The sequence below is a fragment of the Rhipicephalus microplus genome, chromosome X, assembly GCF_043290135.1.
Source record: "Rhipicephalus microplus isolate Deutch F79 chromosome X, USDA_Rmic, whole genome shotgun sequence".
Lineage (NCBI taxonomy): Eukaryota > Metazoa > Arthropoda > Arachnida > Ixodida > Ixodidae > Rhipicephalus > Rhipicephalus microplus.
In genome coordinates, this window is record NC_134710.1 from 134,646,554 (window position 1) to 134,672,902 (window position 26,349).

A 26,349-nucleotide genomic window follows, 5' to 3' on the forward strand; every position below is an offset into this window, starting at 1 on the left:
TGATTGATAGTATGAATGTGGTCAATTGTTGAGTAGCCTGTTCGAAATCCTGCTTGTTCCTTTGGCTGATTGGATTCTAATGTTTTCTTTACTCTTTTAGCAATTACCTTTGTAAATAGCTTGTATACTACAGAGAGCAAGCTGATCGGCCTGTAATTCTTCAAGTCCTTGTCATCTCCTTTCTTATGTATTAAGATGATGTTAGCGTTCTTCCAAGACTCTGGTACTCTTCCCGTCAGGAGACACCTCGTAAACAGGGTGGCTAGTTTTTCTAACACAATCTGTCCTCCATCTTTCAGCAGATCTGATGTTACCTGATCCTCACCAGCAGCTTTGCCCCTTTGCATGCTCTCCAAAGATTTTCTGACTTCTTCTATCATTACTGGTGGGGTGTAATCTGGGTTACTGCTAGTTCTTATTGTATTAAGGTCGTGGTTGTCTCGGCCACTGTACAGATCCCTGTAAAACTCCTCCGCTATCTTAACTATCCTATCCATATTGGTAGTTATTTTGCCTTCTTTGTCCCTTAGTGCATACATCCGACTTTGGCCTATCCCAAGTTTCCTCTTCAATGCTTTGACACTTCCTCCGTTTTTCAGAGCGTGTTCAATTCTCTCCATGTTATACCTTCTTACATCGCATACTTTACGCCTATTAATCAACTTCGAAAGCTCTGCCAGTTCTATTTTGTTTGTTGTACTTGACACTTTTATGATTTGACGCTTCTTAATTAGGTTCTTCGTTTCCTGGGAAAGCTTGCCAGTGTCCTGTCTAACTACCCTGCCTCCAACTTCCACTGCACACTCCGTAATGATACTCGTTAGATTATCATTCATTGTATCTACGCTAAGGTTGGTTTCCTCACTAAGAGCGGAGTACCTGTTCTGCAGCGACACTTTGAATTCCTGTACTTTCCCTCTCAGTGATAGCTCATTGATTGGCTTCTTGCGTATCAGTTTCTGTCGTTCCTTCTTCAAGTCTAGGCGAATTCGAGACCGTACCATTCTATGGTCACTGCATCGTACCTTGCCAATCACTTCCACATCCTGCACGATTCCAGGGTGTGCACTCATTATAAAGTCTATTTCGTTCTTATTTTCGCCATTAGGGCTCCTCCATGTCCACTTGCGGTTTTCTCGTTTTCGGTAGAAGGTATTCAAAATCCGTAAATTATTGCGTTCTGCGAATTCTACTAGTAGCTCTCCTCTGGCGTTTCTAGTACCGATGCCATAATCTCCTACTGCCTGGTCTCCAGCCTGCTTCTTCCCTACCTTTGCATTAAAGTCGCCCATCACTATAGTATACTGTGTTTTTACCTTACTCATTGCCGATTCCACGTCTTCATAGAAGCTTTCAACTGAAGCGTCATCATGGCTGGATGTAGGCGCGTAAGCCTGTACTACCTTCATCTTGTATCTTTTATTCAGTTTAATTACGATACCTACCACCCTTTCATTAATGCTATAGTATTCCTCTATGTTGCCAGCTATGTTTCTGTGATATATATATATATATATATATATATATATATATATATATATATATATATATATATATATAAGGGAAAGAAGTGTACCCATAAGGGCTCGTTTTTCCGTGTTTTGACACAACATTAACAAGATCTAACAGACAATATTGCCAAGGAATGTATAGAGGAAGTTGTTAGAACAAATAGAATGTAAATAAGAAGAAAGAAAAGTGGGTGAAAGAATAACCAGCTGTGAGCACATATATATATATATATATATATATATATATATATATATATATTGAAAACGCAAGAAAAAAATCCAGAAAAAAGACCCCGAAAGACCCCTGTGCTCAGTAAAACTAGTGATAAAAGCCGTGGGAAATCCAGTGATAGAAATCTCGCGTGATGTCCACAAAAAAAATAATTGAGGAAAATTGTGGTATAAATCTTCCTTCTGTACGGCGAAACTCAATACACGACACAAATCAAAGTGCTGTAAAAACATTAAAAATAAACTATCGATTTAGTCGCAACAATGATCCCGCTCCTGCACTCGTTGCTGCTGCCTATAGAGGCTTTGGAGTGGCTTTCACCGTCTGGACGTTCAACTGAGAGAAGAGAGCGCGCCAGACAACATGGCGCTCGCGGCAGTTTTTCTGAATAGAGCGACTGCTTGCACAAACCACGCACGTATACGAGTCGCTGGATTCCGTGCCGACCGGTTGTGCCCTCGCGATCTCCGACGACAGCGCAGCTCTGGGCGGCGGGGTTGGTCCTACGCCATCCTGCCGCCGGTCCCGTACGACGACGACAGCGCAGCTCTGGCCGACTGGATTAGCCCTACGCCATCTCCTGTCGCCGACAAGAGCTCTCGCAAGTGGTGCCCCGTTCTCGGACTCCTGTGACCGTGTTTCATCTTTCCTATCTCTCTTATGTCGTCGCTCGCTGTCCTTGCGCATCTCTCTCTCTCTTTTTCTCTCCACTTTTAATCCCTCCTTACCCCCATCCCTTGTGAGCTACTGTTGAGGTGTCGCACTTAGATGCAGACAGTTACGGGGCTCACTTTTCTCTTCTTTTCTCTATAATAATCACTTTAGTCTGTGATGAAAGGCCGCCATTTTAGGTCTCCCCCGCTTCCTATATGCAAGCACTACGAAATTCAGCCGTGCGCAAAGCGATATTCCCGTTGGCTTCGCACAAAGCCCGCAACAAAGGCCGTGTTTGGTGATGGTTCGCAATGCAGGACCGCTTGGCCCGAGGCTAATTGTGAAATGATCAGTTCTTGAAAAAAAGAATGTATCAGCACGAAGAGGTCGTGGTTCACTAAATGTGTTGCACGTGCGTAGAGCGTCTATAACATATATCCTAAACAACCGATTTGCTTAGCACGAGTATCGTTCTTAATTTATGCTCTACGCCCCGACTAGGAGGTACTACTATTGATAAGACTGTAACAACATTTAGTCACTGGTGTATATATTGACTTCTTTGGGATTTTTTTAGTTTATCGATGTTTGTTTACGTTTCAGGGTTGTCATTGGGTAGATTTGAAAGTAACCAGAACTCAAACTAAAAGTAGCCGAAGTACTTACGCCGTTTAATCTTATCGCCAAGTTTGAAATGAAATTAAACAGAAGTGGTATTACGATTAGAGTTAATATTATTAAACAATAAATAGTAGTATTTTGAATCAGGGAGACCATAAAAATAAGAGCGTGGTTTTTCCTTTTGTTTGTTTTTATCTTCAAGCGACAAATAAGTGGCCAATAAAATAATACAACAAATTATAATTAATTCAGTGCACCATGCATATAGTTCATGTAGAATAAAGTTCTTGCTTGGCACAGAGTAATTGTGAAACATTCAGCAAGCAGGTCAGTGAGAGCATTAGAATAGAGTAGCGGAATGGTAGTAGTAGTAGTAGAGTAGTAGTATGAAGAGCAGTAGAATTGAGTTGTTGCTTGTTACAGAGTAATTCTGAAACATGTCAGCGAGCAGGTCAGTAAGAGCATTAAACGTGCGATGGAGCAGGTTTTCACTGAAACCGTGGATACAGTTGATTAGTAGAGCTTACAATATTATACCAGTCCAACTTCAGATAGTGAAATAGATAGTTAAAATTAACAGTCCAGTTTTATCCCACCACAGATCACACGGCGGGAAACGTAAGCAGCGGGCTATATATAGTTACAGGTTTGATAACATGTACGTAACTTCGAGATATATGTAGCAGTGCACTTGAAGTTCTAAAGGAGTGCATCTACTTAGGACAGGAAATAACCGCAGAGCCGAACCACTATATTTAAATAACCAGAAGAATAAGAATGGCGTGGAGCACATTCGCAAGCACTCGGAAATGATGGCTGGTAGATTGCCACTATCCCTCAAGAGGAAGGTATACAACTGCGACATTTTACTGGCACTTACCTATGAAGCAGAAACATGGAATATTACAAAGAGGGTTCAGCTTAAATTGAGGACGACGCAGCCAGCGATGGAAAGGAAAATGATAGGAACGTTAAGAGACAAGAAAGCAGAGTGGTTCAGTGAATAAACCGGGTTTGAGGACATCGTAGTCGAAATCAAGAAGAAGTTGTCATGGGCAGAGAACGTAGCGCGAAAGCAAGATAACCGCTGGTCATTAAGGATCACAGACTGTATTCCAAGAGAATGCAAGCGGGTGAGGGGAAGACAAAAATTCGGATGGGCAAAGCACTTCGTCTCATACTTTTTCACAAGATATTCAATCATCCACTTTTAAAAGCTCAGTTCATTACCACTCCATCCTATAACTCAGCCCGTTTAGATCATCAACATAAGGTGCACGTCATTAGCTGCCGCACTAACACTCTCCATCATTCCTTCGTCCCACGCACATCCATGGAACAACTGGAACCACCTTCCCTCGGACATGGTTTCCATTTCAAATCATGACTTGTTGTCTTCTACAATACAAAAGTACTTACGTGATGACGCGTGAAGTGTATATTGTACATATATATTATGTACTCTGTTTCCCCCATGTTTCTGATGATACTTACACATACATTCAGTGTGTTGCCTAACATTCAATTTTCATGTCTTGTAATCTTTATTATTTTGATGTTACTATGTTTGCTCTTGTTTATAGTTTATTATTTTTTGTACCCCACTCCCCTCTGTAAAGCTATAGCGATTGATGGTAAAATAAAGAAATAAAATTAAATGGGCAAATGAGATTAGGAAGTTTGCGGGTATAAAGTGGCAGCAGCAAGTACAGGACTGAGTGGACTGGCAGAACATGGGAGAGGCCTTTGTCCTGCAGTGGGTGTATTCAGGCTGATGATGATGACGTAACTTCACCTCTTCGTAATTGTAGGTTCTATTTGCGCCAGACTGCCGGGGAGGGGGAGGACACGTGCGCACATCGGCTGATACGATAGATTTAAAATGGCGTGTTTCATCTGTACAGATGGAAAATGGCTACTTAACGCACCATAACATAAGTCCAAAAGTTACCAGGCTGTAGCAGTGGAGCCAACCTGAAATTCTTGTCGTCAGAAGGGGTGGTAAAACAGCCATAGTCACCAACTGTCACACAGGTCCCGTTAAATAGGGAGGCGATCGCCGGGCTAATTCCAAAGGCCGAAGTATCGGCCCCCCGAACCGCACCACGAAAGCGTGGACAATTTAGAAGTGGTCCTTTTTGGCGCGCCAGCGGACGCCGGCTGTGGCCCAAAGAACAAGTCAGAGCCGAGAGTTGATAAGCAAACAAAATTATATTCTCAATAATGGCAGATCCAAAAACAATACACAAGTATGCACACTCTACAATAGTTGAATACAATATGTCACACACCAAACAACGTACTACACAGTACAATCAGCCACACTCGAAACAACGGACACAGACAACGATACGCACTACAATGCAGTCGCATGCATTGAACAACCAAGACACTTAAAGACTAAAGAGATAGAAAACCTATCCAGTCCAAAGTCCTTGGAACAAAAGTCTGGATGATACTCTTCCGAGAATCACTCACTCAAAGTCCCGCGTTGTTGTCGTTCCGCTGCCCCTGAAGTTCCTCTTCCAGGAAACCTCGCCGAAGTTTCTCTTCCAGGAAACCTCACCTCTTCAATTGGCCACTCTCCAAGCTTCAAACTTCTTCGCCGGAAACACGTTGGCTTCACACACGCAGCTGTTGCCACGCGTCTTCGCTTGATAGCGGTAAACACACACTCTTGCCTGTAGCTTGAGTCGTCACCCCTCAGGTGGAAATCATCTTCTTCTCCTGCTTTGTCTCTACGGACAAAACCTTCGCCGACTACACGGCGGTATACCCTACGCACTCTGGCGCTAACTTCCGTCTTCTCCTTCGGAGTTTCTCTTCCAGGAAACCTCACGTCTTCTCCTGCTTTGTCTCTACGGACAAAACCTTCGCCGACTACACGGCGGGATACCCTACGCACTCTGGCGCTAACTTCCGTCTTCTCCTTCGGAGTTTCTCTTCCAGGAAATCTAACGTCTTCTCCTGTTTTGTCCCTACGGACAAAACCTTCGCCGACTACACGGCGGGATACCCTACGCACTCTGGCGCTAACTTCCGTCTTCTCCTGCTCTCTCGTCTCGGCTGCTCGATTAAATACCTTCCGCGCGAGATTCCAGAAGGTTCTCGTCATTTCGTCGGCGCGATACGCAGCGAAGGCTGGGGAGAGGGCGAGACGGTTGGAATGCCCTCCGCGGGGGATGACTCAACTCGGTATGACCACGCCCCTTTCCACCTAGAAAAATCGAGGGCTTGCTCGGCCGCCGTTGTGGGGTGAGGAGGTTCGTCGGCGAAGCCACGCTTCCGCGGGGAGAGGGAGCGTGCCCGGGAAGCTTGTTTTCTTTTTTTCTTTTCCTTTTATCGTTGACCTCGCGGCGTCACTCTGGCGTTTCGTCGCGAGGAGTTGGCGGCGCGCTCTTTTTGAGCGCTCGTTCTGTGACACTGCCCCCCACTTTAAGAATATTATATCATAATATTCAAAACCACACAAACAAGCGCGAACAGTCACCACACACTCTCACAGACTGTAACACAATCCGTCGCTCATGACACTTCACATTCACAATAGATCACTCAATACAACTGTACATTGTAATTCAATTCCACAACACATGAAATATAGCCACAGGTACATGAGTACAACGCTTCATCACTCATTCCAAACAATACAAACGTACAAAGTTCTGTCTTTACAACAATTATACAACAGTATACATTACAGCACAAACGCTTCGACACTTGTGACACAGGATAACACAACATTAACACAAGATATGGCACTCAGCACTGCCAAACACATTCTGAGTCGACCTCGACACCTATCCGGTGCATTCCGAGCGGCGCTTGCGCCCTTTCTTGCGGTGCTCGCTCGATCTCTTCTTGTGTTTCCACGTTCTTTTCCGGCGAGCCCTTTCCAACGACGATATCCGAGGCGGCGTCTCAGCCATCGTTGTCGCTTCCAACACCGTTAACGGGTCATAACATTCGACGCGTCCTGTCTGTTTATTTACCCGCTTGTTCACGTCCCGACATTTGGCCTGGCTGGCCGACTCCGTCACCTTTACACTGTCGCTCGGTTGAGGACGTGCCGACGTAAGTCCAGCTGCCCGGCCCGTGAACTCATTCAACACGATCGTCTTCTCATTCACTGTCTCTTGCACCGCAGCTTCCCCTTGGGCTCTAGTGAGATCCGTCACGGGCTGCTCCTCCACTGTATCTCGCGGTCGCTGTGTTGGCGAGGGCTCTATCTTAGGGTCTTCTCCCAAACATTCCGGATCATTCGGTCCTCGCGCCCCGTCGATGTTTCCGATGACAAGGTCGTAAAGGGGGGTCGTCATGCATAAAGCAGTAACCTTCCCGCTGAAGTGCGGGGTTTCAATCTCAATCTCTGCTTCGGGAAGCATCCGAACCGTACGGTCAATTAGGCAAACCGGTTTCGTTCTGCCTGTCAACTCACTTTCCCGTACCAAATTTCTCCGCACGATAACCGTGGAGCTACCGGTGTCTCTTAGAACCGTAATCTTCTTGCCTGCAACCTTTCCAGGCAGCGTGGGCATTCCCTTCGTAACACCGGTTGGCTGTTTTGACATTACAGCGCCCACAATAGGAGTTTTCTCCCCATTCTTCAACTCTACGAATCCATCGGTGACGGCATTATTATCAGATTTCGGTGCCGCTTGCACACGGGATACCTGGTGAGTTTGACTCACTCCGTTCCGACAAGCGTCTCCTTTGTGCCCAGTCTGACCACACTTGAAACATTTTACAACCGTAGGGCTCGTAAAGATCGTTCGACAGTTTTTCGCGCGATGACCCAGTCGGTTACACAGAAAACATCGCGGAATGCTCTCTGGTGCACGCTTCTTTTCTTCGGGAGCCAATTTCTTCGGCTCCTCGGGACAATCCTTCTTGACCTTGGCCAAATTAGTGCCACCTTGCGCTTCCAAGAATTGATCAGCCAATTCAAGCATGTCTTCAAGTGAGTCAGCCTTCCTCTCTTTCAAGTACAGCGACAGGCTTGGGTGGCAACTAGTAAAAAATTGTGCTCTAATTAGGAGCTCTCTAAGCTCATCGTACTCCTGCACTGTCCCTGAAAGTTCAATCCATCTGTCGAAATAATGGCAAAGTCGGGCGGCATACTGCGTAGCCGTCTCACTATCAGCTGGCTTTCCTGTCCGAAATCTGTCCCGGAATCCTTCCACAGTAAATCTAAATCGCTTCAGCAAAGCAGCTTTCACCTTTGCGTAGTTGGCTGCATCGGTCGGCGTCAGCCTACCGTACACACTGAGCGCTTCACCACTCAAGCAGGTACTCAAAGCAGTTGCCCATTGGTGTTCCGGCCAATTCTGGCTCCGTGCAATCGTCTCAAATCTGTGAAGGTACGCGTCAAGGTCGTCCTTCCTTTCATCAAATGCGACGAGCAGCTTGCTTGGGTTCAGGCGGAAGCCATGATCTTCCCGTTCGCTGCTTTCAACTCTAGCTTGGACAGGAGTTTCACTTCGCTGTTGCAAACGGAGCCGCTCGAGTTCCATCTTGTGCTGCCGCTGCCGTTCCCTTTCAGCCATCTCCGCTTCTCTTTCTTCTCTCGCCCTTTCAGCTGCCAACCTCTCTCGTTCCAACTCAGCTTCTTTTTCCGCTTTGGCTCCTTCGACCGCCAGCCTTTCTTTTTCTAGCTCAGCTGCCTTTTCTTCTTTGGCCTTTCTTTTTCTTCTTTTTCCTTCTGGGTGACCCACTTCCGTAGTTCGGCGCCAGAAAGACCCATCTTCTCACCAAGAGCGACTAACTTTTCGAGATCCATTTTGTCTCGCAACTCGCAAATAAAACCTTGCCGCGTGCAAAAAGTATCTGCCTAAATCAGCCTATCGGAACACTCCCCGGCACTCGTTAACGTGAACACTGAACACACAAAATCGTTCCGATAGCACTATAAACAACTCGAGGCTCTTTCTCACTACTTTGGACACACTGTGCACCAAAAGGTCCTGTCGCGGACGCCAGATTAATTGTCACACAGGTCCCGTTAAATAGGGAGGCGATCGCCGGGCTAATTCCAAAGGCCGAAGTATCGGCCCCCCGAACCGCACCACGAAAGCGTGGACAATTTAGAAGTGGTCCTTTTTGGCGCGCCAGCGGACGCCGGCTGTGGCCCAAAGAACAAGTCAGAGCCGAAAGTGGATAAACAAACAAAATTATATTCTCAATAATGGCAGATCCAAAAACAATACACAAGTATGCACACTCCACAATAGTTGAATACAATATGTCACACACCAAACAACGTACTACACAGTACAATCAGCCACACTCGAAACAACGGACACAGACAACGATACGCACTACAATGCAGTCGCATGCATTGAACAACCAAGACACTTAAAGACTAAAAAGATAGAAAACCTATCCAGTCCAAAGTTCTTGGAACAAAAGTCTGAATGATACTCTTCCGAGAATCACTCACTCAAAGTCCCGCGTTGTTGTCGTTCCGCTGCCCCTGAAGTTTCTCTTCCAGGAAACCTCGCCGAAGTTTCTCTTCCAGGAAACCTCGCCTCTTCAGTTGGCCACTCTCCAAGCTTCAAACTTCTTCGCCGGAAACACGTCGGCTTCACACACGCAGCTGTTGCCACGCGTCTTCGCTTGATAGCGGTAAACACACACTCTTGCCTGTAGCTCGAGTCGTCACCCCTCAGGTGGAAATCATCTTCTTCTCCTGCTTTGTCTACGGACAAAACCTTCGCCGACTACACGGCGGTATACCCTACGCGCTCTGGCGCTAACTTCCGTCTTCTCCTTCGGAGTTTCTCTTCCAGGAAACCTCACGTCTTCTCCTGCTTTGTCCCTACGGACAAAACCTTCGCCGACTACACGGCGGGATATCCTACGCACTCTGGCGCAAACTTCCGTCTTTTCCTTCGGAGTTTCTCTTCCAGGAAACCTCACGTCTTCTCCTGCTTTGTCCCTACGGACAAAACCTTCGCCAACTACACGGCGGGATACCCTACGCACTCTGGCACTAACTTCCGTCTTCTCCTGCTCTCTCGTATTGGCTGCTCGATTAAATACCTTCCGCGCGAGATTCCAGAAGGTTCTCGTCATTTCGTCGGCGCGATACGCAGCGAAGGCTGGGGAGAGGGCGAGACGGTTGGAATGCCCTCCGCGGGGGATGACTCAACTCGGTATGACCACGCCCCTTTCCATCTAGAAAAATTGAGGGCTTGCTCGGCCGCCGTTGTGGGGTGAGGAGGTTCGTCAGCGAAGCCACGCTTCCGCGGGGAGAGGGAGCGTGCCCGGGGAGCTTGTTTTCTTTTTTTCTTTTCCTTTTATCGTTGACCTCGGGGCGTCACTCCGGCGTTTCGTCGCGAGGAGTTGGCGGCGCGCTCTTTTTGAGCACTCGTTCTGTGACACCAACGTCAACCTTTGTCAGGGTCCCAAATAATAATAGCATAATCAACTATCGGCAGTATGTGCGAGTATGTCGGCCTACTCAGGTATCAGCATAAGGCACAGGCGTTCTTGAAGTTCAGATAGTTTTAAGTAAACTCGAAAGGAAGTGTAGTTTATGGCATGCACTATTGCGCGTGAGTTGATTTAATGCTATTGCTAATTAGAACACCTAAACGTTAACTACGCGTAATTCGGGGACAGACACATACATACATACATACATACATACATACATACATACATACATACATACATACATACATACATACATACATACATACATACATACATACATACATACATACATACATACATACATACATACATACATACATACATACATACATACATACATACATACATACAGGTTGTCGAAATTTTCAGAGCCCTCCACTATAATCATATCGTGGTTTGGGGACGCTAAACCCCACATATCAATCAATACATACATACGGCGTCCACCGCGTTAGTGTAGCGGTTAGGGTGTTCGGCTGCTGACCCGGAGGTCACGGGATCAATCCTAGCCGCGAATGTCGCATTTCGATGGAGGCGAAATGATTGGAGCCCGTGTAATGTGCAATGGCCCCACGTTAAAAAACACCATATGGTTTGATTGATTGATATGGGGGGTTTGATGTCCTAAAATACCCATATGATTATGAGAGATGCCGTAGTGGAGGGATCCGAAAATTTAGACCACCTGAGGTTCTTTGATGTGCACCCAAATCTGAGCACACAGGCATACAGCATAACACCAGATGATATGGTGGCTGGAATTCAGATAGTCCAGATGTACGTAGCCCTCCGCTACGGCGTCTCTCAATATCATATTTTGGTTTTGGGACGTTAAACACCTCGTATTTTTATTTTGTACTATACATACATATGGTACGAATTTTCCTATGCGTGCTTGATTTTGTATCTCTCTCTCTCTCTCTCTCTCTATATATATATATATATATATATATATATATATATATATATATATATATATATATATATATATATATATATATATATATATATATATATATATATATATATATATATGTGTGTGTGTGTGTGTGTGTGTGTGTGTGTGTGTGTGTGTGTGTGTGTGTGTGTGTGTGTGTGTGTGTGTGTGTGTGTGTGTGTGTGTGTGTGTGTGTGTGTGTTACAGTGAGAAGCTACGTGGCCCCGACACATGGTACCACGAAGCTCCTCTGGGAGGGTCGGAGAATATATCGACGAATGGCTGATCCACTTCAGCCGTGTGAGTAAGTACAATCGTTGGGGTGCAGCCTCTCGGTTGTCCAACGTCAGATTGTTTCTTCAAAGGACGGCGTTGGTGTGGTTTGAAAACCACTAAGAAACAATAACAACCTGGGAAGCGTTTGAGAAGGAAATAGCGAGCTGTTTCGGGGACCCATTGATGAAGAAGAAGCATGCTGAGCAAACTTTGATGCAGCGTGATCAAGTTCCCGGTGAAACATGCAAGTCCCCGGCCGACCAAACACTTCAGCGCATGGCGTCTTGAAGACGCTCCATGTGAGGATGTTGTGTTTGTGGTTGTTAAACCACAATTCTGTTAAACCACCGGCGTGGTTGTGTTAAACCACAACCACGCCGGTGAGATAAATTATGACGTGGCCGAGCTTGTCGGCTTCATCCCACTTATTGTTGGCGCTCACCAGCTCGTAGTGCTCAAGCCAGTCTTCCACGTCGGTCCCATCCGCACCACTGAAGACCTTCGGGTCCCGTAGCCTAGGATGGCCAGGGCAGTTGAACTGGGGCGATGGTGCCGATGGGTTGGCGTTGTCAGTCATGACGGGCGGTAGCGTGCGGCTTCGCAGCTCCAGGGTGTAGCGACGGGAATAAACAGCACCCTCCACCAAATGTGACGAGGTTTATTAGTCGATAACGACAACGGCAAGACATCGTGAAGAACCATCCAGCGATCGGCACAGCAACGAACCGAAGCACGAGCCGAGAGAGCCGGGGGTTGGCGATGCTGCTTGCTGCAGGCACATCTTCACAATCGCCCCCGCTGAAAAAGGAGCCATCCTGGCGACCTAAGAAGTTTCAGGGAGAGGCTCATGATACGGTTTCAGGCGAAAAACATGGACGATGTCACGTGCACGCCGGCGCATGTGATCCGATCGGGAAACTGGCTCAATTAGGTAATTAACCGGAGAGGTTTTCTCTAAAACGGTGTAAGGCCCCTCGTACCGGGGGACAAGTTTTGATGAGAGTCCCGGAGTTTGGTATGGGATGGCGAGCCACACGAGAGACCCTGGGGCATAGCTGGGATCCGGAAGAGAGGTGCAACGTTTTTCTTTCTGGCGTTGCTGCTCGTCCGAGGTGAACGCACGGGCGAGATGGAGGCACTCTTCGGCTTGTCGAGCAGCATCGGAGATAGGTGGACATTCGGAAGCATCAGGACGGTAGGGAAGTAAAGTATCAATTGTATGGGAAGGGTCACGTTGATAAAGAAGAAAGAAAGGTGAAAATCGCGTGGTTGTTTGTATTGCAGTATTGTATGCGAATGTGACGTATGGGAGAACACGGTCCCAGTTGCTATGATTAGATGCCACGTACATTGAGAGCATATCACCGAGCGTGCGGTTAAACCGTTCCGTTAGCCCATTTGTCTGCGGGTAGTATGCTGTCGTTTTCGGATGAATGACGTGGCATTTCGAAAGCAGAGCTTCGACGACCTCGGAGAGGAAAGCACGGCCTCTGTCACTAAGGAGCTCTCGAGGTGCGCCCTGTCGAAAAATAAATTGACGTACAATGAAAGAGGCGGCATCCTGAGCGGTAGCGCTCGGTAAAGCGGCTGTTTTGGCGTAGCGTGTTAGATGGTCGACCGCCACTATAATCCACCGATTGCCATCTGGTGTCAATGTAAGGGGGCCGTAGAGGTCAACGCCAACGCGATCAAATGGCTTGGCAGGGCACGGAAGTGGCTGCAATTCGGCAGTCGTACGTAGCGGTCTTAATTTGCGTCGCTGGCAGTCAGGACATCACCGCACAAATTTGCGTACAAAATTGTACATGCCGCGCCAGTAATAGCAATTGTGAAGGCGTTCATATGTTTTGAACACCCCGGCGTGGCCACATTGTGGATCGTCGAGAAGAGAGGCGCATACCTGCGATCGTAAAGTGCTTGGAATGACCAGTAGCCACCGGCGGCCATCAGGAGAGTAGTTGCGTCGATAGAGAAGTTGATCGTGGTTGGCAAAATGGAAAGCTTGACGTCGAAGGGATTGAGATACCGGAAGGTTGGGCGTACCGGATAAATATTCGGGAAGAGATGCGATTCACGGGTCACGACGTTGTTCGGTGGCAATTGAGTCAAAATTTAACGATGACAAGGTCTGAAGGCACGTGTTTCCGCACGTCGGATCTGGTGATAAAGGTGAGCGGGACAGGGCATCAGCGTCAGAGTGTTTGCGTCCGCAGCGGTATACGACGCGAATGTCGTACTCCTGGATGCGGAGTGCCCATCGCGCAAGGCGGCCAGAAGGGTCTTTCAGCATGGAGAGCCAGCAAAGAGCGTGGTTATCAGTTACTAGATCGAACAGGCGGCCGTATAAGTACGGCCTGAAATTTCCAAGCGCCCACACCAGAGCCAAACACTCTTTTTCTGTCACGCTGTAATTAGTTTCGGCTTTCGTCAGAGTGCGGCTATCGTAGGCTACAACGTATTTTGAATAGCCGGGATTTCGTTGAGCGAAGACAGAGCCTAGCCCGATGCCGCTGGCGTCGGTGTGCACTTCGGTAGGAGCCGTTGGGTCGAAGTGGCGAAGAATAGGTGGGGACGTGAGCAGACGGCACAGAGTAGTGAAGGCAACGTCACATGCAGGTGACCAGGAGGAGATGTTCACGTCCCCGCGAAGAAGCTGGGTTAATGGTGACATGATGGATGCAAAATTGCGAACAAAGCGCCGGAAATATGAGCATAGGCCTACAAAACTGCGAAGTTCCTTCATGGTCGTCGGCTTGGGAAATTCTGCGACTGCTCGAAGTTTTGCTGGGTCAGGTAATACGCCGTGCTTCGACACGATGTGGCCTATAGGATGACGATCTCGCGTGCAGCGAAGTGGCATTTTTTCAGGTTAAGCTGCAGGCCAGCATTGGTAAGACAAGTCAAAACGTGCCTGAGGTGAAGGAGGTGCGTAGCAAAGTCGTGCGAGAAAACCACGACATCGTCGAGGTAGCAGAGGCACATATTCCACTTGAGGCCACGTAGCGTATTGAGGCCACGTAGCGTATAAGTCGTTCAAACGTGGCGGGCGCGTTACAAAGCCCAGAGGGCATGACGTTAAACTCGTATAGTCCGTCAGGTGTAATAAATGCAGTTTTTTGGCGATCGGCTTCAGCCGTTGGAACTTGCCAGTAGCCAGACCGCAAATCTAGCGACGAGAATAATTTCGCTCCGTGAAGGGTGTCAATGGCGTCATCAATGCGCGGCAAAGGATATACGTCCTTGCGGGTTATCTTATTCAAACGACGATAGTCCACGCGAAATTGGATAGATCCGTCTTTCTTACGCGCCAGGACGACAGGAGACGCCCAGGGACTGTGAGATGGTCGAATGACATCTCTACGAAGCATATCTTCGACTTGATCGTTGATGACGCGGCGCTGTTCAGTGGAGACACTGTATGGTCTTTGACGCAGTGGATGGTGTAGGCCGGTGTCAACATGATGTTTGACTTGCGACGTGCGGCCTAGTTGAGGTTGCGACACATCGAAGGAATTCCGGAACTCATGCAGAAGATCAAGCAGGTCGGCATGTTCGGTGGGAGTGAGGGTGTCGGCGATGGCGCTGGAAAACGTATCCTTGGACGACTCCTCGAGGGCCGACAGCGATTTTGGGTGGTCGCAGTAGTCATCCGGGACATCAACCAAAGACGAAGGGTCGAGATCCTGCACGCGGCCGAGACATTCCCCCGCAAGCAAAGTGACAGGTGTGGAAAGCGGGTTGAGTATGAACGTATTGCTTCTTCCGGCGGCAAGGTCAATCGTTGCTAAAGGCAGCGGCAGAGCTCGACGACTCGTGAAGATATCGGAAGGCATAAAAAAGACTGTAGCGTCAGTGTAGGCGTTGCATGAAATTGGAACAAGTGCGAAGTTTTCAGGTGGAATATCGGTGTCTTCATGCACGAACAACTTCGGCGGCTGATGAAGAGCGTCAAGTAATGGGACATCACAAAAGGGTGAAAACTCAACTTCAGCGCGTGCGCAGTCGATGACGGCATTATGGCGGGATAGTAAGTCTCATCTGAGGATGACATCATGCGAATAGACAGCGAGGACAATAAACTCCACAATGTAAACAATGCCTTCGATGGACACTCTTGCAGTGGAGGCTGTGAGAGGCGTTACTCGCTGTGCACTTGCGGTGTGGAGTGACAGTCCAGAAAGCGGCGTCGTGACTTTACGTAATACACGGCAGACATTAGCAGCAATAACAGAAACAGCGGCGCCGGTGTCTACAAGGGCGAAAGTACAATAACCTTCAACCGTTACTGCGACCACGTTAGCAGGAGAGGGGCGAGGGCTTAGACAGTTCGAAAATGGCGCAGTTCTTGCTTCTTGAACTGCGGTGCTTAGTTTTCCTGGTCAGAAGGTCTGGGCCGGCGACGCATGGGGGATGGCGATCGCCGACGAGGAGAGGGCGCGCACGGCGCGTCACGAAGTCGGGGTCGTTGGGAGGGGCATAGCGAGGTGACGAGACCGGCCCGTATTGCGCGAAGGGTTGGCTGCCGGGTTGCGACGATCGGACATGGTCGCCGAACGTCTGAGTTCGACGGTGGCAGTAGCGGGCAACGTGTCTGGGAGTGAAGCAGGCGTAGCATATCGGTCGGTTATCGGGCGTCCTCCAAGGATTGGCGACTGGTGGTGCCGCCCAAGTTGCAGTATAAGCAGCCGGGTGTGCGGGCTGTGAGCGCGAGGTGTAGGGTGGTTGCGTAAGCCTACGCACAGCGTCTGCATATGTGAACGGCGCTGCTACAGGCTGCATCACTTGCGGACAGGCGACAGGAGGAGCCACAGGCTGCGCTGCATACGTTAGGGGCGCGGCCACAGGCTGCACGGCTGGCGGATAGGCGACAGGAGGGCCTACCGCCTGCGTGACACGCTGGCAGTGAACACGGCTGGATATAGGCGGCTCGTGGTGCGCAAGAGGAACAGCTTGGGAAACCTCTTCCGAAATAGCAGTGCGAAGTGGGGCAGGTAGACGGGTGGTGGTCTCGTGAGTGAAGGGCACTAGGGAAAGTTGGCGGGCGACTTCCTCACGGACGAAGGCTCGAACTTGCTGAAGCAACGGTGAATGGTCAGGCAGGGTGTCGAAACTGGACAGTGACTCACCACCATGCTGAGGCTGCCGAGTCAGAGTGCGTTGCTTCTTCAACTCGTCGTAGCTCTTACACAAGCTGACGACTTCGGAAACTGTGCTCCGATGTCTTACCAAGAGCATTTGAAATGCACCGTCGTCGATGCCCTCCAGGATGTGTTTGACCTCGTCAGATTCGGGCATGGTGTCAATCGCACGTCGACACAGGTCGACGACGTCCTCAATATAGCTGGTAAAGGTCTCGCCAGTCTGCTGAGAGCGGACGCGCAAGCGCTGTTCTGCCTGCTGCTTGCGGACAGCCGGCCGACTGAACACTTCAGCACATGACGTCTTGAAGATGCTTCATGTGGGGATGTTGTGTTTGTTTTTTGTTAAACCACAATTCGGCGACACCAGTGAGATAAAATATGACATGGCCCAGCTTGTCGGCTTCATACCACTTATTGTTGGCGCTCACCAGTTCCTAGTGCTCGAGCCAGTCTTCGACGTCGGTCCCATCCGCACCGCTGAAGACCTTCGGGTCCCGTAGCCTAGGATGGCCAGGGCAGTTGAACTGGGGCGAAGGCGTCGATGTAGTGGCGTTGTCAGTCATAACAGGCGGTAGCGTGCGGCTTCGTATCTCCAAGGTGTAGCAACGGGGATTAACAGCACCTTCCACCAAATGTGAGGAGGTTTATTAGCCGTTAAAAACAGCGACGAGACAGCGTGAAGAGCCGTCCAGCGATCAGTACAGCAACGAACCGAAGCACGAGCCGAAAGAGCCGGGCGTTGGCGATGCTGCTTGCTGCAGGCACATATTCTTCTTCACTATATATATATATATATATATATATATATATATATATATATATATATATATATATGTGTGTGTGTGTGTGTGTGTGTGTGTGTGTGTGTGTGTGTGTGTGTGTGTGTGTGTGTGTGTGTGTGTGTGTGTGTGTGTGTGTGTGTGTGTGTGTGTGTGTGTGTGTGTGTGTGGTAGCAATTATGCAACGGTAACGTAGTATAAAACGACCAATGACGTACCAAGCACTGTTGCGGGCTGACAAGCAATTCTTAAAAGCACGTGGGGGAACAGTGCATTTAGAGCACAAGAAAAAACGGTAATACGCGCGGTGTGCATTTACGCAAGAAAAAACGAATGGCAAATGATAACAACCATAGGTTTCATGCTGTCGCTATTGCGATCCTTCCGCTATCAAAACACGTGCGCATTCCGGGCCACTCATTTGATAGGGCTATAATCATCGAAGCTGGTTTTTCTTACCACGAAAGAGAGCGTCGAGAATTGTATTTAGTCTTTAAATATAAAGTTGTTGCTTGTGATATGAATGAAAGTGCTGGCAAATTTTCATGTCCATCCGTTTAATTTCCTAAGCTGCTCTTGACTTTCCCCGTTATTACTACCGCTACGCTTTCATGCAGATGAATTATACAGTTCCCTGCTTCAGTTTTGTTGTCGTATCATGGCAAGATGTCACTCCCGCGTTTATGTTATGTGGGGTCTCGCTGTGGGGAGCACCACGCTCTTGGAGTGAACGGACACAGTAGACGCGGTCGAAACGAACCAAACAACACACATTGATTTATCTTCTTTAAAACGACGATATCACCAGCTGAATTATTATACATCAATTGTGGTCAACACGATAAAAAAACTTGCACAATATTGCACTACACTCAACAACATAACAAACACAAGCCGGCGTCGCCAACGCTCGGCTCACCACGAGGGTCCACGGCAGACGACCCGCGATGCAGTCCACCGCGGACCCCCCGCAAGAGCCAAACGCCCGCCCCAACCATCACACGCAAAAAAGGGTCGCTCATCTGTCATCAGCATGCGCCGCCACCCAGGTTTGCCGCCAGACGTCACTGCCGGCGCGACCGGGCTCACCATGATGATGATGGGGATGATAAACGCTCGCGAGCACAACGCCACCTACCATTCTATAGTTGTCACCTCTGAATGTGGCTTATGCGCGAGATACGTGCGCCATGTGGTGCAGACAACATTGCATGGGGTGTAGCACTCCCACAGTTTATCGATAACCTGCTCGCAGTTGAAGCAACCTCTCGTGGATGTTTGTGGCGGTGACACATACGTAATATAACTTCATCATTTTTTTCTCGCCAGTCTTGCTTAAACGTGAACGCGTATATTCCCATTATACTTATCCTACCACGCTCTAAAAAAATATCGAGTAAAAAGGGTGTCTTTTTGCCCCACAACAATAATCGTCATCAGTTTTGCGTGCGCTTCCTTTCTTGAAAACTCGGCGCTGGCCGCTTCCCTATCGAGAATGCAATGTAACCCTGATAATGGGCATGTCGATCGTGACCGGAATGTACCGGGCGCGGGGCGATAGCACAAGGATGGAACGCAATGTAGATGACGATTATTGTTGTGGGACAAAAAGACATCCTTTTTACTCGCTCTTTTTTTAGAGTGCAGACACACCGTTTCCTCTCGTGCTTTTAATAATCGCTTGTGAGCCCGTACCTGTGCTATGGTACGTCATAGGTCGTTTTATAATGCGTTACCGTCGCATGTCTGCATCACTCCAAAACGATTTTTACGTGCTTCATTATATATATATATATATATATATATATATATATATATATATAGGCAGGCATGGTGGTTGAGTGGCCGTAGCGTTGCATATAGTCTAGTAGATCCTCCGTGAGCGGTCACAACGTGGTTTATTTCGACGTTTCGGCCTAGAGTCTGGCCTTCATCAGGAATAAAGATACAGTTTGTCGGTGCTCAGCTTTATACAATCTCAAATCAGAGGGCAAGGTAAGAGGGAAAAAAAAGAAAAGAAAAAAAAGAAAAGAAAAGAAAAGGAAAGAAAAAAAAGAAAAAAAAGAAAAAAGAGAAAAATAATATACGGTGACCGCCCCTCGGGTGCCCCCCTTCCACTTTTCCCTCCACTCCCCCCCCATCTCTCTCCCCCCTCTCCCCTTCACCTTTCTGATGTCAGCGGTCTGTGTATGTTTCCGTTCACTAGCGCATTCCTCCCGATCAGACGGTCCCTCCTGGCACTGGCGGTTCGGTGTGGGGCAAAAAAGAGCTTTTCAGGAAGTCCTAAGCCTTTAACTGCTCGGGGTCCCGTAAACAATTCGTCGTAGAAGGACGGGGGCCGCGTATTGTGGCAGAGGCTGGTCAGCGGGCATTTTCGGAAGTTCTAAGCCTTTAACTACTCCGCGCCCTGTCAACATTTCGTCGTAAAAATAGGGGTGCCCCGTATTGCGGTAGGCTGTGCAAGCGCGTGCAATGCGAATTCCTGGCCCGCTTCTAAATTACGCGTGTCGTGGGGGCCTCCCGGCTGTGCACATGGTTGCTGTTGGGCATGTCGTGCATGGTACAAATGATTGGGTAGTAAAATAAAACAGAAAACAGACGACAGCTGCACTTAGGAAGAGTAGTTACACTTGGAATTGTTTTAGGTTGTCCAGTGCCCTTCGCAGCTGAAGTGCCGTGAACTCAGTTACTATTTTCATCGTTGCCGTTATTGTTTTCTAATGCTTTAATTGCTGCAAGTGTACCAGGATTCTCATTTATTCCTCTATCGAGGGTGTTAAATCGGTGGATAAGGTATGACTCTCGTTGTTCACGTTCTCGATTTGATTTAAATCCCGTCTCTAAGAGCGTTACTGATAGTTTGTCGAATGCATGGTCGGGAAGATTGAGATGTTTTGATAGAGGTAGGCTTGGGGCTGATTTCGCATGGGCTCTGTGATTATTGAAGCGAATCCTAAATGGTGTTTCTGTTTGTCCGATGTACTGCATACCACACACGTTGCATTCGAGTAGGTACACCACATTAGAAGAATCGCATGTTAGGTTTCCTCGTATGTTAATCGAAAACTTGGATTGCGTGCTGGTTGCTTTGTCTGTTTCTCGCATCGCCTTACATACAAGACATCGTGGCTTTAAGCAAGGGCGGCATGAATTATTAGGGGGTGATGTGTTAATTTGGGAGTGGACAAGGGTGTCTTTGAGGTTACGTGGTCGTCGGTAAACGACGCCTGGAGCGGATGGGAATGCGCGTTTCAGACGTTCACTTTGTTCCAGAATGTTGTAATGTCGTTTAAGGATTTTGTTTACATTGGGGAAGTTTGTGCTGTAAGTCAAGCAGAGGTTTGTTCGTTGTGGGTCTTCTCGTGGTGGTCGCTTCATAAGTAAGTCTTCACGCTTTAGTTTTCTCGCTTTTTGAACAGCGTCACTAATTACATGTGGGGGGTATTTTTGTTGCTCGAGCATAAGTTTTAGCCTCTGTGAGCTCGTGTCAAAGTCAGCGTCTCTAGAGCAGATTCGCTTAAACCGGTGAGCCTGGCTGTATGGAATACTGTTTTTACAGTGGCGTGGGTGATCGCTTTGGTAATGAAGGTATTGTTGTCGATCCGTTGGTTTGCGATATAGGGTTGTAGAGAGCTTCTCTTCTTCTATCGTTATGGTAACATCAAGAAAATTTACGGTAACTTGCGAGTATGTGTGTGTGAAGTGTATGTTCGGGTGTACAGTATTGTAAGTGTCTATAAAGCTGAGAAGTTCGTCCTCGCTGTGGGTCCAAATAAGAAAGATGTCGTCTATGTATCTTCTGTATAACATTGGTTTCAAGGAACTTTGTGCAAGAAATTCAGATTCTAGCTTTCCCATAAATATGTTGGCATAATTAGGTGCCATTTTCATAATTCATGCCGCCCTTGCTTAAAGCCACGATGTCTTGTATGTAAGGCGATGCGAGAAACAGACAAAGCAACCAGCACGCAATCCAAGTTTTCGATTAACATACGAGGAAACCTAACATGCGATTCTTCTAATGTGGTGTACCTACTCGAATGCAACGTGTGTGGTATGCAGTACATCGGACAAACAGAAACACCATTTAGGATTCGCTTCAATAATCACAGAGCCCATGCGAAATCAGCCCCAAGCCTACCTCTATCAAAACATCTCAATCTTCCCGACCATGCATTCGACAAACTATCAGTAACGCTCTTAGAGACGGGATTTAAATCAAATCGAGAACGTGAACAACGAGAGTCATACCTTATCCACCGATTTAACACCCTCGATAGAGGAATAAATGAGAATCCTGGTACACTTGCAGCAATTAAAGCATTAGAAAACAATAACGGCAACGATGAAAATAGTAACTGAGTTCACGGCACTTCAGCTGCGAAGGGCACTGGACAACCTAAAACAATTCCAAGTGTAACTACTCTTCCTAAGTGCAGCTGTCGTCTGTTTTCTGTTTTATTTTACTACCCAATCATTTGTACCATGCACGACATGCCCAACAGCAACCATGTGCACAGCCGGGAGGCCCCCACGACACGCGTAATTTAGAAGCGGGCCAGGAATTCGCATTGCACGCGCTTGCACAGCCTACCGCAATACGGGGCACCCCTATTTTTACGACGAAATGTTGACAGGGCGCGGAGTAGTTAAAGGCTTAGAACTTCCGAAAATGCCCGCTGACCAGCCTCTGCCACAATACGCGGCCCCCGTCCTTCTACGACGAATTGTTTACGGGACCCCGAGCAGTTAAAGGCTTAGGACTTCCTGAAAAGCTCTTTTTTGCCCCACACCGAACCGCCAGTGCCAGGAGGGACCGTCTGATCGGGAGGAATGCGCTAGTGAACGGAAACATACACAGACCGCTGACATCAGAAAGGTGAAGGGGAGAGGGGGGAGAGAGATGGGGGGGGAGTGGAGGGAAAAGTGGAAGGGGGGCACCCGAGGGGCGGTCACCGTATATTATTTTTCTCTTTTTTCTTTTTTTTCTTTTTTTTCTTTCCTTTTCTTTTCTTTTCTTTTTTTTCTTTTCTTTTTTTTCCCTCTTACCTTGCCCTCTGATTTGAGATTGTATAAAGCTGAGCACCGACAAACTGTATCTTTATTCCTGATGAAGGCCAGACTCTAGGCCGAAACGTCGAAATAAACCACGTTGTGACCGCTCACGGAGGATCTACTAGACTATATATATATATATATATATATATATATACCTGTTGCGTCTAGCGGGCCTCCAGAAACGCTGGGGCAAGAAGAAGCAAGGCGACAAGGCGCGGTCCGAGGGCGCCGAGGACGTCGCGCCCCTGGAGTCCAAGGAGGAGCTACCGGCAGCTGGCAGCGCGCACACCCTGTTCAGCGCGTACAGCTCGCAGAACACGGATGCCCGTGGGCTGGAGCATGCGGGCCCCTCGACCAGCGTCGTTGGCTCGGACGGTTCCAGGTGAGCGCCGACGCTGGCCTGTTTTGTCCTTCGGTTCCACGCAGGAGGTGATCGCACGTGCTGGGTGTGCAGGCTGCATTTCATTCTTGTCCGACTGTCATTAAAATTTCAAGACGAAAAAGAGCTTCATTCACGCTGAAGTGAAATTTTATGGCGCGAAAAAACATCCTAGTTTCACTGCAAGGGTGAAGCGATGAATGAGATAGCCAAAATGGGGATGTTGTATACGAAATAAAAGTCTCGTTAGCATCCAGCTTGGCACAATCATCGCAACAAAGCACCGGTGCCCCCTCGCGGTGGTCTAGTGGCTAAGGTACTTGGCTGCTGACCCGCAGGACACGGGATCGAATACCAGCTGCGGTGGCTGCGTTTTCGATGGAGGCGAAAATGCTGTAGGCCCGCGTGCTCAGATTTGGGTGCACGTTAAAGAACCCCGTTAAAGGAAATGGACATGGGCCGGGCATGTAGCGCGTAGACAGGATAACCGCTGGTCATTAAGGGCAACTAACTGGATTCCCAGAGAAAGGAAGCGGGTTAGGGGGAGACAGAAGGTTAGGTGGGCAGATGAGATTAAGAAGTTTGCGGGTATAAATTGGCAGCAGCAAGCACATGACCGAGTTGACTGCCGGAAGATGGGAGAGACCTTTGTCCTGCAGTGGACGTAGTCAGGCTGATGATGATGAAAGAACCCCAGGTGGTCAATATTTTCGGAGCCCTCCACTACGGCGTCTATATATATATATATATATATATATATATATATATATATATATATATATATATATATATATATATATATATATATATATATATCGCATAATACATCAATGATTGTGGTGGTGGCGCTTGCCTAACGTCATTTGTGGATGCAACGTTTCTTATCTGGTTTTCAATCTTTTAATCATTTTTAAAACATTACACACGTACTGACTCAGCAAGCCATAGTCTGTCGTTGCTCGTCTTTGCAGGAATACTAATGTGAACTCTGCTTACCATTCGGTTCGATAAAAGCCACGTATGTATTGTGATGCGAGTGTTGGAGCTGGACTCGTTTGTTCGTATCGACTACAGAACTAATTGGGGGAAAAAAACGTACAAGGTGACTACAAGAGACAGGACACGGCGCTGTTGTCTTCACCTTGTCCATTTCGTTATTTTTTTGCACTACTTTTTTATGTCTTGTAATGTGAGTTCCAACTTTGTGTGAGACCATAAGCTTCCCTTAACTCACCAGTGTAGTTGATGTTCCTGGCAAGCCCACAGTACACGCCCAACTATACTCAAGCTTACACAAAGGCGTCAATACAGATGTGGGATTTGGCCCTAAACAAAAGAAAAAAATATGGCATAGGAATCATATTTCCATGATGTGTCTGAATTCAAATTGAACCTGAACTCCTCCACCCCCCACCCCCCCAAAAAACGTAAAGGTAATTTTTTGAAGCTAATCAGCTTGATTACTACAGTCCTAGGCAGGCTATTTTTAGGGATATTGACAGAGATGAAGACATGTAAGATATGATGTATTGCTTCTCTTGCGCTAGTGATCGGGTTTCATGAAAAGGGTCAGTTACGCAACAGTTCAATGCCGTTAATATGTCTATAGGCATGCTGAATCGCACTGTTGATTAGCATGTCTATTTCTTTATTATTTGTTCTACACCTTTGCTATAATTTGTTATTTCGGCAATCTTAACTTTCTTTTATTTTCTTCAAAATGATCGCTTCAAAACATCAATCCCTGTTTTTCAGTCTTCCAACGGGGCGATTTGTTTTTCGGCCTTTTGACGAAAACTTGTGCCATGCGCTCGGCACAACACATGATTGGAAACTAAGCTGTATAGAAAATTGCGAAATGCAAGTTTTGTTAAACTTAACAAGTCGTAAGCATGCACTGTCTAGAGTGTTTCATATGATAACACATTTGTTTCAATAGCCATGTGCAACGTGCCAAATGAAGATCGACTGAACTGTATACCGAGCTAGCTCGCGAACCGTTAGAGTTTTTCATTTCCCTGAAGTGCAGCGAAATGAAGCGCGTTCAAGTCAAGCTCCATGAAGCCCATAATTCAAGGGCGCTATGCAGGATCGTCCGAGTTTCGCGAAACTCTGGAACTTCCCGAGCTCTGGCGACACCCCTTTATAAACGAGCCAACAGTACGAAAAAGTGAAATCCGCACCTCAGCGCGCTGCTTGTCTATGGTTACGATGGAAGCACTCATCGCGTCAAGGACGGTCGACAAAGTTGGGCGGTGTTTTCAAACCAGAGGCATCTTCTTTCATTTGTTTGTCGTTCCACTGAGTACATATTTGCACTCATGCAATACAAACATTTCATGGTGACGTTTTTTTTATATGCACGGGATGTTTAAAATAATTTTGACGCCCATATTGCCTGCACTAAGTCTGTTTTAGAATTATCAGCAAGGTGGCTTCTAAGATCAGCACCGGCCGAGCGTCTTACAGCATCGCGACCGCAGCTAAACCCAAGGCCACGTGTTAATCATCATCCTGATTTCCCAGCAGCGCCTGTACGTTCCAGCGCGCTGCTCGGCCGGTGCGCGTTGTTTTTGTTGTCATGGCCCGCTAGCACCCGAGCACGTGCGGCCGGCTAATCAGCTATTAGGGGCGAAGCTCCTAAAGCCGTGGGTCTGTCCCGCCTAGCTGGTGGTACGTGACCGCCAAGTTCGATGACTCATTCAGCAGGCACGAATGGACGGACGGACAGACAGACGGCCGCATGGATGGACGGACAGACAGACAGACGGACAGACAGACAGACAAACAGACGGACAGATAGACAGACAGACAGACAGACAAATGGACGGATGGGCGGACGATTCACGTTTTACCAATAAAACCCTCTGCTTCGCTCCACTCATCATTATTCACTCCGTGGATATGGTAAGATTTTTTTTTTTTTTGCTGGATGGTATACTTGTTAGGCCAGGATATGCTATGACCAAGCTAATTACGCCAGGTCTAGTAATTGGACGAGGCAATCACGCTACATTAGAAAGACTGTGCTAATGAAGCAATGTAAAGCTAGAACTGAGCTAACTAAAACATGCTAGATGATGAGCTAACGAAACTATGCTAATTAACGCGACTTTAATCATGAGCAAGCTAAGTAAAATCATGCAGCCGTTACTAATATGGTAAAAATTAGGAACCTGCTAATCAGCATTACGTTTAATAGCTATATACTGATCTTGGCCTTGCTAATTGCGCCGGAGATAATTGCCTTTTAATTGAATCCTTATCGATCAGGACAAGACAGCTCAGTGTAATGGTCGTTAAATTTCAGTCAATTATTAAAAT

General features: G+C 47.6%; 1 protein-coding gene across 1 annotated transcript in view; it reads left to right on the forward strand.

The window, feature by feature from the left end:
* LOC119176506 (uncharacterized) overlaps nucleotides 1-26,349 on the forward strand; it is a 140,086-nt gene that overhangs the window by 64,879 nt on the left and 48,858 nt on the right. The window contains exon 5 of the mRNA XM_075877781.1: nucleotides 22,815-23,028. Within this exon, the coding sequence (XP_075733896.1) occupies nucleotides 22,815-23,028 (214 nt within the window). The remainder of the gene's footprint in view (nucleotides 1-22,814; nucleotides 23,029-26,349) is intronic.